This window comes from Macaca nemestrina, chromosome 20 (genome assembly GCF_043159975.1).
Source record: "Macaca nemestrina isolate mMacNem1 chromosome 20, mMacNem.hap1, whole genome shotgun sequence".
In the NCBI taxonomy this organism is placed as follows: domain Eukaryota; kingdom Metazoa; phylum Chordata; class Mammalia; order Primates; family Cercopithecidae; genus Macaca; species Macaca nemestrina.
Window position 1 is genome coordinate 62,711,846 of NC_092144.1, and position 13,591 is coordinate 62,725,436.

At 42.6% G+C, this 13,591-nt stretch overlaps 1 protein-coding gene across 1 annotated transcript in view; it reads right to left on the minus strand.

Moving 5' to 3' along the window:
* Window positions 1-13,591, minus strand: part of LOC105497042 (zinc finger protein 600) — a 46,519-nt gene that overhangs the window by 19,674 nt on the left and 13,254 nt on the right. Inside the window, exons 3-4 of the mRNA XM_071086085.1 lie at window positions 10,328-10,454; window positions 493-4,043 (exon numbers count right to left, since the gene is read on the minus strand). Coding sequence (XP_070942186.1) covers window positions 1,858-4,043; window positions 10,328-10,454 — 2,313 coding nt within the window. The 3' untranslated portion in view covers window positions 493-1,857. The remainder of the gene's footprint in view (window positions 1-492; window positions 4,044-10,327; window positions 10,455-13,591) is intronic.

The window sequence follows — 13,591 nt, forward strand, 5'->3', positions numbered from 1 at the left end:
TTTTTTTTTGAGACGGAGTCTCGCTCTGTCACCCAGGCTGGAGTGCAGTGGCACAACCTCGGCTCACTGCAACCTCCGCCTTCTGGGTTCACGCCATTCTCCTGTCTCAGCCTCCCGAGTAGCTGGGACTACAGGCGCCCGCCACCACGCCCGGCTAATTTTTTGTATTTTTAGTAAAGACGGGGTTTCACAGTGTTAGCCAGGATGGTCTCAATCTCCTGACATCGTGATCCACCTGCCTTGGCCTCCCAAACGGCTGAGATTACAGGTGTGAGCCACCATGCCCGGCCAGAAATAAAATTTTTAACACTAAGATTTATCTCAAACTCAAACTGCAAAAAAAATTAAAAATAAAAAATAGAGAAATGAAGAGGAACCAGAAAGAAAAAAAAAAAAAAAAGGAAATCTATTATACAATGAGAACAAAAGAATTTTTGATGTCTCTTTTTTTTCTATTTTTTGTTTGTGTGTTTGTTTGAGATGGAGACTTACTCTGCCGCCCTGGCTGCAGTGCTGTGGGATGATATTGGCTCACTGCAACCTCTGCCTCCCAGGTGTAAGTGATTCTTGTGCCTCAGCTTCTCAAGTAGCTGGAACAAAAGGTGCACACCACCAGCCCTGGCTAACTTTTTTATTTTTAATAGAGATGGGGTTTCACGTTAGCCAGGATGCTCTTGAACTTCTGACCTTAGGTGATCCACTCAAGTCGGTCTACCAAAGTACTGTGATTGCAAGGATGAGCCACCTTGTCAGGCTCTCATATCCTGGTTTGTTTTGTTTCTGAGACAGACTCTCACTCTGTTGCCCAGGCTGCAGTGAAGTGGTGTGATCTCGGCTCCCTGCAAGCTCTGCCTCCCGGGTTTACACCATTCTCCTGCCTCAGCCTCCTGAGTAGCTGGGACTACAGGCACCCGCCACCATGCCTGGCTAATTTTTTATATTTTCAGTGGAGACGCGGTTTCGCCGTGTTAGCAAGGCTGGTCTCAACCTCTTCACCTCATGATCCATCTGCCTCAGCCTCCCAAAGTGCTGGGATTACAGGCGTGAGCCTCCGTACCCAGCCTGATATCCCTGTTAAAAAGTACTACGGTATATCCCTTTTCAAAACTACTGTCTCAAAAAAGTACTATCTCTTTAAAAAGCACTATCTCAAAAAAGAAAAATAGAAAATAAGAAACAGAAAATAGGTTGAGAAAAGTGGCTCACATCTGTTGGCCATGCTGGTTTCAAACTCCTGACCTCAAGTGACCTACGTGCCTTGGCTTCCCAACGTGCTAGGATTACAGGCATGAACCACCGCACCTGGCTCAATCCTCTTAACATAAACACTTTAATGTCAATTAAGGCTTGAACTGAATGTTAAGTCAATACAAACTCAAATCAATGCTGATTTGACTCTAATGTCAATTAATGCTTGACGGTTTGCTATACTCATTGCATTGGGAACAGTTATCTCAAAAATTAATTTTCTGATGTTCTGCAAGGCGTGACCTCGGACTGAAGACTTTGCCACACTTATGACATTTGTAAGATTTCTGTCCAGTATGGATTCTCTGATGTCTAATAAGGTGTGAACATGAAGTAAAGGCTTTGCCACAATCATCACACTTGTGAGGTTTCTCTCCTGTATGAATTCTCCTGTTTTTGCATAAGATGAAGCTTGACTGAAGACCTTGCCACCGTCATGACATTTGTAAGGTTTCTCTCCAGTATGAGTTTGCAATGAACTGCAATGTATGAACGATGTCTGAAAATTTTGCCACATTTGTTACGCTTGTAAGATCTCTCTTCATTATGGATTCTCCAATGATTTACAATAGTTTTAGCATTACTGAAGACTTTGTGAGAATCATTACATTAGTCCAGTTTCCCTACACCATGAATTGCCTGATGGGAAATAATTGTTGACTTCTCACTAAAGGCTTTGCCACACTCACTACACTTGTAAGGTTTCTCTCCAGTGTGAATTCCAGTATGTTGTGCCAGGTGTGAATCACTCCCAAAAGTCTTGTCACAAACCTTATATTTGTATGGTTTCTCTCCAGTATGAATTATCCTATGTCTTTTAAGGTGTGATTTGCGACTGAAAAGTTTGTCACATGCTTCACATTTGTAAAGTTTCTCTCCAGTATGAATTCTATGATGAAGTGAAAGTTGTGATTGTTGATTAAAAGCCTTCCCACATTTGTTACACTTGTAAGGTTTCTCTGCAGTGTGAATTCTAGTATGTCTTGCTAGGTATGAATTACGCACAAAGGCCTTGTCACAAAGTGTACATTTGTAAGATTTCTCTCCAGTATGAAGTCTACGATGGTATACAAGGGATGGCTTGTGACTGAAGGTCTTTCCACACTCATTACACTTGTAAGGTTTCTCACCACTATGAAGTCTACGATGGCAATGAAGGTATGACCTCTGACTGAAGGTCTTGCTGCACTCATTACACTTGTAAGGCTTTTCACCACTATGAACTCTACGATGGCATACAAGGTATGACTTCAGACGGAAGGTCTTGCCGCACTCATTACACTTGTAAGGTTTCTCTCCACTATGAATTCTAGTATGTTTTGCCAGATAGGAATGAGATGCAAAAGCCTTGTCACAAACCTTACATTTGTATGGTTTCTCTCCAGTATGAATTACCTTATGTGTCTCAAGGGTTGATGCTCGACTGAAAACTTTTTCACATTCTTCATATTTGTAAGGTTGCTCTCCAGTATGAATTGATTTATGAACTAAAAGATCTGAATTTTGACGAAAGGTCTTGCCACATTCACGACACTTGTAAGGTTTTTCTCCACTGTGAATTCTAGTATGTCTTACCAGGTGTGAATTCCATGCGAAAGCCTTGTCACAAACCTCACATTTGTAAGATTTCTCTCCACCATGAAGTCTATGATGGCATACAAGGGAGGACTTGTGACTGAAAGTCTTGCCACACTCATTACACTTGTAAGTTTTCTCTACAGTGTGAATTCTGGTATGCCGTGCCAGTTGTGAATTCCACGTGAAAGCTGTGTCACAAACCTTACATTTGTATGGTTTCTCTCCAGTGTGAATTCTCCTATGTGTCTCAAGGGTTGATTTGCGATTGAAAACTTTGTCACATTCTTCACATTTGTAAGGTTTCTCTCCAGTATGAATTCTATGATGACGTGCAAAGTTTGATTGTTGATTAAAAGCCTTGTCACATTCATTACACTTGTAAGGTTTCTCTCCAGTATGAATTGCCTTATGAATTACAAGGGCTGAATTTTGACCAAAGAGCTTGCCACACTCATTACACTTATAAGGTTTTACTCCAGTATGAAGTCTACGATGGCATGTAAGGGATGACACCTGACTGAAGGACTTGCCACACTCATTACACTTGTAAGGTTTCTCACCCGTGTGGCATTTCTGATGGCATGCAAGGTTCTGCTTGTGATTAAACACCTTGCCACATACATCACGTTTATATATTTTGTCTCCTAAATGGATTGTCTGGTGTTTCCTTAAGAGTGAGCTACAATTAAAGGCTTTGCCACTCTCATTACACTGGAAAGATGTTTTTGTCATGTGTACTTCCTGTTCTTCTGTGAGTAATGAAGAATTTGGGGAATTATTCTCACAGTTATTAGAAATACGGATTTGGGGTCTACAAGAAATTCTTTGGGATGTTGAAACTGAGGGAACATCATCGGTAGACTTCTCAAGTTGATTACCCATTTTACCTTTGATCTGAAATATGTGCAGTTCAGGCAGATGTGAATGAAAGCTTGATCCAAGCTGATCTTTAATAGGCTTGTTTCCAGCATGTTTTTGATCATGTCGGTCTGTACTACCAGTGAACATTTTTATTTTTGTCATGGGTCCTTCATGGCCATTTCTTTCATCTTCTTGACACTGAAACTCAATGTCCTGAATTTGTTTCTCAATGTCCTGGAAGCAAAAATCTCTAATGTGATGACTTTCATGTCTTTGCAATGTCCCGGTGTGGAACACTTCTGCATTGCACTGCCCTGTTGATGAGAACTCCTTCATGATGCATTTGGAAGAGATATCTGTAAAATATAAACACCAATAGGTTTCCAATTAAGTCCAGATGGTAAATCATACTGAAGTGTGTAAATATGAGACAAAAAGAATACTTATTTTGAACTTCCCAAACATGATCTTCAAAGTATAGGAACACAAAAGGAGTAAGATTCTTTAATAAACAAAGGGCATTTACATATCCTTCAAATTAATTCCATGAAAACCTATTTCCTATATCATGACAAAACACTGACAGGGCACAAACATGAGTAAGCCGAAAGTAAGGAGTGTTTTTCCACTGTGACCCTAAAGTGTATCACAATTTGCAAAAAACATATCACTGTCACATCAATGAAGAGAAAAATATACATTCTTCATATTTACAGCATATTTACTGTGTACAAATGCTAAAAAACAAAAACCCACACAATATACAATATTGGTAAATAATCCACAACAACCTCATGTAAGGATAACCAAAAGCAACGTAAATTCCGTATTGTCAAACAATTATAGCACAGAGAATATAATAAAAGATTACAAAAATTAGCCAGGTGTGGTGGCCCGTGCCTGTAGTCACAGCTACTCGGGAGGCTGAGGCACAAGAATTTCTTGAACATGAGAAGCAGAGGTTGCAGTGAGCCAAGATCGCACTACTGCACTCCAGCCAGGGAGACAAAGTGAGACTCTGCCTCAAAAATAAAAGGAAAAAAAAGAAAAAAATGTTACAATGTATTCTGAATAAATGTCATAAAATTACTTATATCCACACAGAACAGGCACTTAGTGACTTTTGAAAAATTTTTTGTAGTTTTATTTTTTTGAGATGGAGTCTTGCACTCCAGCTTGAAGTGCCATGGCATGATCTCAGCTCACTGCAACCTCTGCCACCTGGGTTGAAGTAATTCTCCTGCCTCAGCCTCCTGAGTACCTGGGATTACAGGCACGCACCACTATGCCTGTGTAATTTTTGTGTTTTTAGTAAAGATGGGGTTTCACCATCTTGGCCAGTCTGGTCTCAAACTCCTGACCTCAAGTAATCCACTCACCTCGGCCTCCCAAAGTTCTGGGATTACAGGTGTGAGCCACTGCACCCGGTGACACTTTGTGACATTAACGAGTGTAGTGTGTCAGTTATATTCTATACCACATACTGTAAAGCCGTATGTAAAATTATAAAAATAAGATGTTGTAACCCATGATAAAACCAGCAAGCAAATGAGTACATTTATACGGCCTGCAGAATTCTAAACAATTCCTCTTAAGAAAAAAGCCACAATTTCGACTTAAGCATCAGCACACAACATAAGAAAAGAAATACATGATAAGATCACTCCCTTCTGAGGTATGAGGTCAAGAAAATACACAGCATTTTAAGAAATAAGAATTGACTAATGGCTGAGCACGGTGGCTCACACCTGTAATCCCAGCACGTTGGGTGGCTGAGGCAGGTGGATCACGAGGTCAGGAGATCGAGAACAGTTAGGCCAACATGGGAAAACCCCATCTCTACTAAGAATACAAAAAGAAACAGCTGGGTGTGGTGGTGGGCGCCTGTAATCTCAGCTACTCTGGAGGATAAGGCAAAAGAATCATTTGGACTCACGAGGCGGAGGTTGCAGTGAGCTGAGATCTCGCCATTGCATTACAGCCTGGGTGACAGGGCAAGACTCCGTCTCAAACAAACAAACAAACAAATAGATAAATAATTGACTAATAGTGTAGAAAAGTGCAATTATGATGTCACAACTCTAGTTATGTAATAGCCAGGCAACACAGCAATTTTCTATATATGCATTCCCCAATGGTTATCTAGTTCACTATGCATAAAATATACAGACTGTGTACTGGGAAAATTTATAAACTGAGATCAGAGAAAACATTGTACAAAACAAATTGCACAATAAAAACAAAAAATATGATGTATGCTCCCTGGCCCGAATGTTTGTCTTAGCTAAAAGCCATTATCAGGTTTCTTATTCTCCGATAGGATGTTCCTGCAGATGGGGCCTTTTAGAGAATTTGGTCATGGATGTTGACTAATTGTGAATAGGACTAGGGCTTTTAATTGTATGTTTTCTTTCATTTATTTTTGAAAAAGAGTTTCGCTCTTATTGCCCAGGCTGCAGTGCAATAGCATGATCTAGGATCACTGCAACCTCTGCCTCCCAGGTTCAAGCGATTCTCCCACCTCAGCCATCTGAGTAGCTGGGATTAAATGCATGCACCACCGCTCCCGGCTAATTTTGTATTTTTAGTAGAGACGGTGTATCTCCATGTTGGTCAGGCTGGTCTCAAACTCCCGACCTCATGTGATTTGGCCATCTCAGCCTCCCAAATGCTGGGAATACAGGCGTGAGCCACCACGCCCGGCCAGGACTAATGCTCTTATAAAAAGAGACAGTAAAGAGCTGATTGCCTGTTCCTCTTTCCATCATGTCACGACACAGCAGGAAGATGGCTGGGCTAAACCATGAAGAAGGCTCTCACCAGGAACCAATCTAACTGACATCTTGCTCTTGGACTTCCCACTCTCCAGATTCATGAGAAATACATTTCTATGTCTTAAGATTTCCAGTTTAAGCTATTTCTTTTTTTATCTATTTTTGAGACCGAGTAATGCTTCATCACCCAGGTAGTGGCACGATTCTCCTACCTAAAGAGCCTCAGCCTCTTGAGTAGCAGGGACTACAGACACATGCCACCACGCCTGGCTAATTTTTTTAGGGGGGGGCGGGGAACGGAATCTAACTGTCACCCGAGCTGGAGTGCAGTGGAGTGATCATGGTTCACTGCAACATCCACCTCCCAGGTTCAAGTGATTCTCCTGTCTCAGTCTCACAAGAAGCTGGGATTACAGGTTCATACCAACACGCTCAGCTAATTTTTGTATTTTTACTAGAGACGGGGTTTCACCATGTTGGCCAGGCTGGTCTGGAACTGCGGCTGGCCGGTGTAAGCTATTTTTGACAGAACAGTAAAATGAGTGAGACAGGAGAAGAGGCATCTCATCATCAACATAACCGAAGACTGACAAATCTTATTAAACAAAGGAAGTTTAGAGTCTCTACTATAAAACTTATAATATATGAAGAAGTCTAATAGTATTCACTTGTTTTAAAAAGCAGGTGGAAGAGTCACTTGAGATTGGGGGTTGGAAACCAGCCTTACCATTATGGAGAAACCCCATGTCTACTAAAAATACAAAGATTAGCCAGGCTTGCACCAGGCATAATCCCAGCTACTTGGGAGCCTGAGGCAGGACAATCACTTGAACCCTGGAAGTGGAGGTTGCAGTGAGCTGAGATTGCACCATTGCACTCCAGCCTGAGCAACAAGAGGGAAACTTCACTTAAAAAAAAAGCCAGGCACTCATGCCTGTAATTCCAGCACTTTGGGAGGCTGAGGAGGGTATATCACTTGAGGTCAGGAGTTCGAGACCAGCCTAGCGAACATGGTGAAACCCCATCCCTACTGAAAATACAAAATTAGCAAGGCGTGGTGGAGCATGCCTGTAATCCCAGCTACTCGGGAGACTGAGGCAGCAGAATCACTTGAACACGGGATGTGGAGGTTGCGGTGAACTGAGATTGTGCTATTGCGCTTCAGCCTGGGAAACTGGAACAAAATTCCATCTCAAAAAAAAAAAAAAAAAAAAAAAACCCTGGAAGCAAATTAACATTATTTCTAAAATAACGACAGTAGGCCCATACTGTTCATATACATGACCCCAGTTTGCACATATGGTAAGTGAGAGACAAGACTTGATCCTGGGCCTGAAGCATCCCACCACATGTTCTTAGGCACAATAGTCAGCCCAGGCAGTACAGAAAATGACCAGTCACAGAAAATTCAAGGAGAACAGAAATAAGTACATCAAGCGGGATACAAAGGCTGAGCTGGGACACAAGGGCTGAGCTGTGCTGCTGACAGTGGTGCTAAGTCATCCCTCATGGACCGTGTGCTGAGACATCATGCCCTGCACACATTGATTTAGGCAGCTTTGTACAATTTTGTCCAGTGGATGAATAAGGTCTTGACTTCTTCAGTGAGAGTAGTGTTGGAGAGGAGGGGCTCACGGGGAAATTGGGGCATCAGGCATTACAAAATCAATAGGGTGGAAAGAAACAGTATTGCATCCAGATCAATGTATCATGTGAGGCAAGGACCCAAAAGAAAGGGTAAGTGTGGAAGGCAGGAAGTAATGGGCCTGTAGGAGTGAACTTTGTACATGCACGTCTGTGGGAATAGAATTCCACTAGGATAGACCAAATCTTCAGCTTGGAGGAAAGTGGAACTAATTTAGCAAATGGTAAAATATTGACCCAAGGTTAACTATGCAAATTACAATACGGGCAAGGGACAAGAATGAAAGAGATCCAAGAAAGCAGCAGTATGGTGGCCTGAAGTGAAAGCAGTTTTACATCTCTTAAATTCAATGCCTCTGATTTCTAGTTTCAAGCATGTACTCAACAAAATTCCCTGTGTAGATTCCAGAAATGCATACACACAAAAAAACAAGTAAACGCTATGAAGAGTACAGTGCAGCAATGTAGGAGACCATGGGGGAGAACAAGGATCCCCTGGATGAGTAGGTAGTGATGTGCTTGTGAAAACAGAGCCTGGCTGAGTGCAGTGGCTCACTTCTGTAATCCCAGAAGTGATGGGTGGGTGGAAAACAAGGTCAGGAGTTCGAGACCAGCCAGGCCATCATGGTGAAACACTGTCTCTACTAAAAAACTACAAAACATTAGTCAGGCATGGTGGTGCACATCTGTAATCCCACCTACTCAAAAGGCTGAGGTAGGAGATTGCTTGAACCCGGGAGGCGGAGTTTGCAGTGAGCTGAGGTTGCACCACTGCACTCCAGCTTGGGTGACAGAGCAATACTCAGTCTTAAAAAAAAAACAAAAAAACAACAAAAAAAAACTGTACCTTTAATAGAGATGTGGTTTCACCCACGTTGGACAGGCTGGTCTCCAACTCCTGACCTCAGGTGATTCACCCACCTCAGCCTTCCAAAGTGCTGGGATTATAGGTGTGTGCCGCCGCACCCACCTGGGCAGTATTATTTATGAGAATAAAGACAAGAAATCAACCCAGATGTCCATTGACAGGTAAATATATGAACAAAATGTGGTATATACATAAAATGGAATATTATTCAGCCTTAAAAACAAACTTGGATGGAGCCAGGGGCGGTGGCTCATGCCTGTAATTCCAGCAATTTGGGAATCCAAGGCAACTGAATCACGTCAGGCCAGGCTATCAAAACCAGCCTGGTCAACATGGCGAAACCGCCATCGGGAATAGAACTACCAAAAATTAGTCAGGTGTGGTGACACATGTCTGTAATCCCAGCCACTCAAGAGGCTGAGGCAGGAGAATCACTTGAACCCAAAAGGTGGAGGTTGCAGTGAGCCAAGATCACACCACTGCACTCAAGCCTGGGCAACAGAGTGAGACTCCGAATCAAAAAAAACAAAAACAAAACAAAACAAAGCAAAACATAGAAACCAACAAGATGAAAGCCACGGTATCTTAAGGAAATGACAGTAGAAGTAAAATATGGAAACCCCATTCAACTTCACAAGCTCCCTCACTAAGATTGATGAAAACCATATCTGTTACAGGATTGATCCTACAAAAAATGGGAACATAGGTTTTCTTGTTAAAAATGAACAATGGCACATATTGGTGTGAAAATGCGAAATGAACAAGAGTTCAGTCAAAAGCCTCAAACATATGAGGCTGTGAGCCCAAATGACCTCCTCACTAGGAGGAATTTCAACACCACTGACTGCTGCTTAGAGAACATGATCATTAGTTTACGGGATGAACATTGTCACAGTGCCAGTGAGAGATGCTTCTGTGATGCTCCTCAAAAACCAGAATGAGCTGAGCACGGTGGCTCGCACCTGTAATCCCAGCACTTTGGAAGGCCGAGGTGGGTGGATCACCTGAGGTCAGGAGTTAGAGACAAGCCTGACCAACATGGAGAAACCCGTCTCTACTAAAAATACAAAATTAGCTGCGCGTGGTAGCGCATGCCTGTAATCCCAGCTACTTGGGAGGCTGAGGCAGGAGAATCGCTTGAACCTGGAAGGCAGAGGTTATGGTGAGCTGAGATCATACCATTGCACTCCAGTCTGGTCAACAAGAGTGAAACTCCACCTCAAAAAACAAAAACAAAACAAAACAAAACAAAAAAACCATGTATGGGGCAAAATCACAAAAGAGAATACAAAACTAGGAAGAGCCAAGACAGACAAGAGCAGACTCCTCATGTCTGCAGGGACATTTTCCTCACCCACAGCCTCCAGGTTCCTGTAGTTCTCCAACATCACTTCCCTGTATAAAGCCCTCTGCGCAGGGTCCAGGCATTTCCACTCCGCCAATGAGAATTCTATAGCCACATCCCTGAAAGTCACGCGTCCCTAAAATGAAACACACATTTCCACAAAACATTATGGAGGAGTTATCACCTTCACAGGAAATGAGAAAAGAGAAAATAAGTATTTATTTGATCAAAGGCTGTTCTGGCAAAACCACGTTAAGGTGTTTTTGAATATTTTTTCCTCATAGTTGCATTTTATTATACTTTTCCTTCAAAGATTTTAAGATCCCATAAGTCACTATGGAAGTCTCGATCTTACAGAAAATATAAAAACTATATAAATAAAAAGGAAGCACAGGGCTAGGCATGGTGGTTCACGCCTGTAATCTCAACACTTCAGGAAGACAAGGCGGGCAGATTATTTGAGGTCAAGAGTTCAAGACCAGCCTGGTCAACATGGTGAAAACCTATCTCTACTAAAAATATAAAAATTAGCCAGGCTTGGTGGCAGGCACCTGTAATTCCAGCTACACAGGAAGCTGAGGCAGGAGAATCACTAGAACCCAGGAGATGGAGGCTGTAGTGAGCCAAGTTGGCACCATTGCACTCCATCCTGGGCAACAGACTGATATTCCATCTCAAAAAAAAAAAAGGGGGAAAAAAAAAAGCAAATATAGGGTTTTCTCTAGAGGTATGTCAGATATAATGTTCAACATACCAGGTGATATTAAGTCTCTAGATGAGCTAAGATACAAGTGCTGTTTCAGAGAGGACAAAGTCCAATGGCTTTGAAAGAAAAGTCCGAATCTAAAAACTATCATGATCGGTCAGGCACAGTGGCTCATGCCTATAATTCCAGCACTTTGGGAGGCCAAGGCGGGCAGATCATGAGGTCAGGAGTTCGAGACCAGCCTAGGAACTTGCTGAAACCCCTTCTCTACTAAAAATACAAAACTTAGCTGGGCATGGTGGGGGGGTGCCTATAATCCCCGATACTCAGGAGGCTGTGGCCATAGAATTGCTTGAAACCAAGAGGCGGAGGTTGCAGTGAGCCGATATCATGCTATGCACTTCAGCCTGGGTGACAGAGCAATACTCCATCTCCAAAAAACTCAAAAAACAAAAAACTGTCACGATCACAGCAATAGCCATGACTAACATTCTTGAATGCTTCCCGTGTGCTATACACTCTTCTAAGTGCTTCCCATGTCATAAGCCATAAAATAACATACTATCCCATGAAGAAAGATCTGTACTTGGAGACAGTTACATCACACACACTCTAGGAAACTTGTCACAAATCAAATAGCTAAAAATATCAACATGAGCACCTGAATCCAGATGTCTGGGGTTCACATTTGAATATAAACACCTAAGTAACAGACACAGCTTTAAACTAAACTGATACAGGTTTATCTAGTGGAGAGAATGTGATAAAGGTCAAGGGTGAGAACATGGAGCATCCTACAAGGTCACTGAATAGACACATACAGGCGTGCAAATAATCCTCCACAATATTTCTTACTTTTCTTTTTCTTTTTTTTGAGATGGAGCCTCACTATTGCACAGGCTGGAGTGCAGTGGCACAATCTTGGCTCACTGCAACCTCTGCCACCCAGGTTCAAGCAAGTCTCTTGCCTCAGTTTCCCCAGTAGGTGGGATTTGAGGCACCTGCCACCGCAACCATCTAATTTTTGTATATTTAGTAGAGAAGCGGTTTCACCACCTTAGCCAGGCTGGTCTTGAACCCCTGATGTTGTGATCCACCTGCCTCAGCCTTCCAAATAAAAAATACTTAAAATCATTACAATTATAAAAAATAAAACACATTGCAAATGAAAAATAGTTAAAATCATTACAATTATTATAAAAAATAAAACTTATTACAAATGTTGTGTTTTCTATATAAACCATGGGCTTATCCATCCATGTATTCACGCACACACATCCCATCATGCCGTTACACAGGTGGTGGCACGCACCTCTAAACTCAGCTACTTGAGAGGCTGAGGCAACAGAATCACTGTAATCCAGGAGTCAGAGGCTACAGTGAAACGAAATCACACCACTGCACTCCTGCCTGGGTGACAGAGTGAGACACAACTCAAAAAATATTTAAAAATAGCCGGGCGCGGTGGCTCAAGCCTGTAATCCCAGCACTTTGGGAGGCCGAGACGGGCGGATCATGAGGTCAGGAGATCGAGACCATCCTGGATAACCCAGTGAAACCCCGTCTCTACTAAAAAATACAAAAAAAAAAAAAAAAAAAAATTTTAAAAATAAAGTTAAATCAATGATGTAATAAAGCCTGTCACTGATGCCTATCTCCACTTTCCATTCCATTCCAAGTCATTAAAAGTGCAGAGTTTGGCCAACCACAGTGGCTCAGGCCTGTAATCCCAGCACTTTGGGAGGCCAAGGTGGATGAATCACAAGGTCAGGAGTTCCACCAGCCTGACCAGTATGGTGAAACCCCATCTCTACTAAAAATACAAAAAAATTAGCCAGGTGTGGCAGCAAATGCCTGTAATCCCAGATCCTCGGGAGGCTGAGGCAAAAGAATTGCTTAAAGCCAGAAGGCAGGGGTTGCAGGGAGCTGAGATCCCGCCACTGCAATCCAACCTGGGCAACAGAGTGAGACTCCACCTCAAAAAAGTACAGAGTCCAGCCGGGCTGGCTGTCTCCCATCTGGAATGCCAGCCATTTGGGAGGCCAAGATGGGATGATCACTTGAGGCCAGGATATCAAGGCTATAGAGAGCTGTGATTGCACCACTGCACTCCAGCCTGGAGAACAAAATAAAAATACAATGTAAAAAATAAGGCTGGACACGGTGGCACACACCTTTAATCCCAGCACTTTGGGAGTCTGAGACAGGCAGATCACGAGGTCAGGAGTTCAAGACCAGCCTAACCAACATGATGAAACCCCGTTTCAACTAAAAATACAAAAATTAGCTGGGTGTGGAGGTGCATGCCTGTAGTCCCAGCAACTTGGGAGGCTGAGGCAGAAGAATTGCTTGAAACTGGGAGGTGGAGGTTGCAGTGAGCTGAGATCGTGCAATTGCACTCCAGCTTTAGTGACTGAGTGAGACTCCATCTTAATGCAAATAAATAACTACATATATACATTCATTCATACATACATACATAGATATATATAGTGACCCATGCCTATCCTTCAGGCTCTTCGGGAGGCTAAAGCAGGGATTAGTTGAGCCCAGGAGTTTGAGGCTGC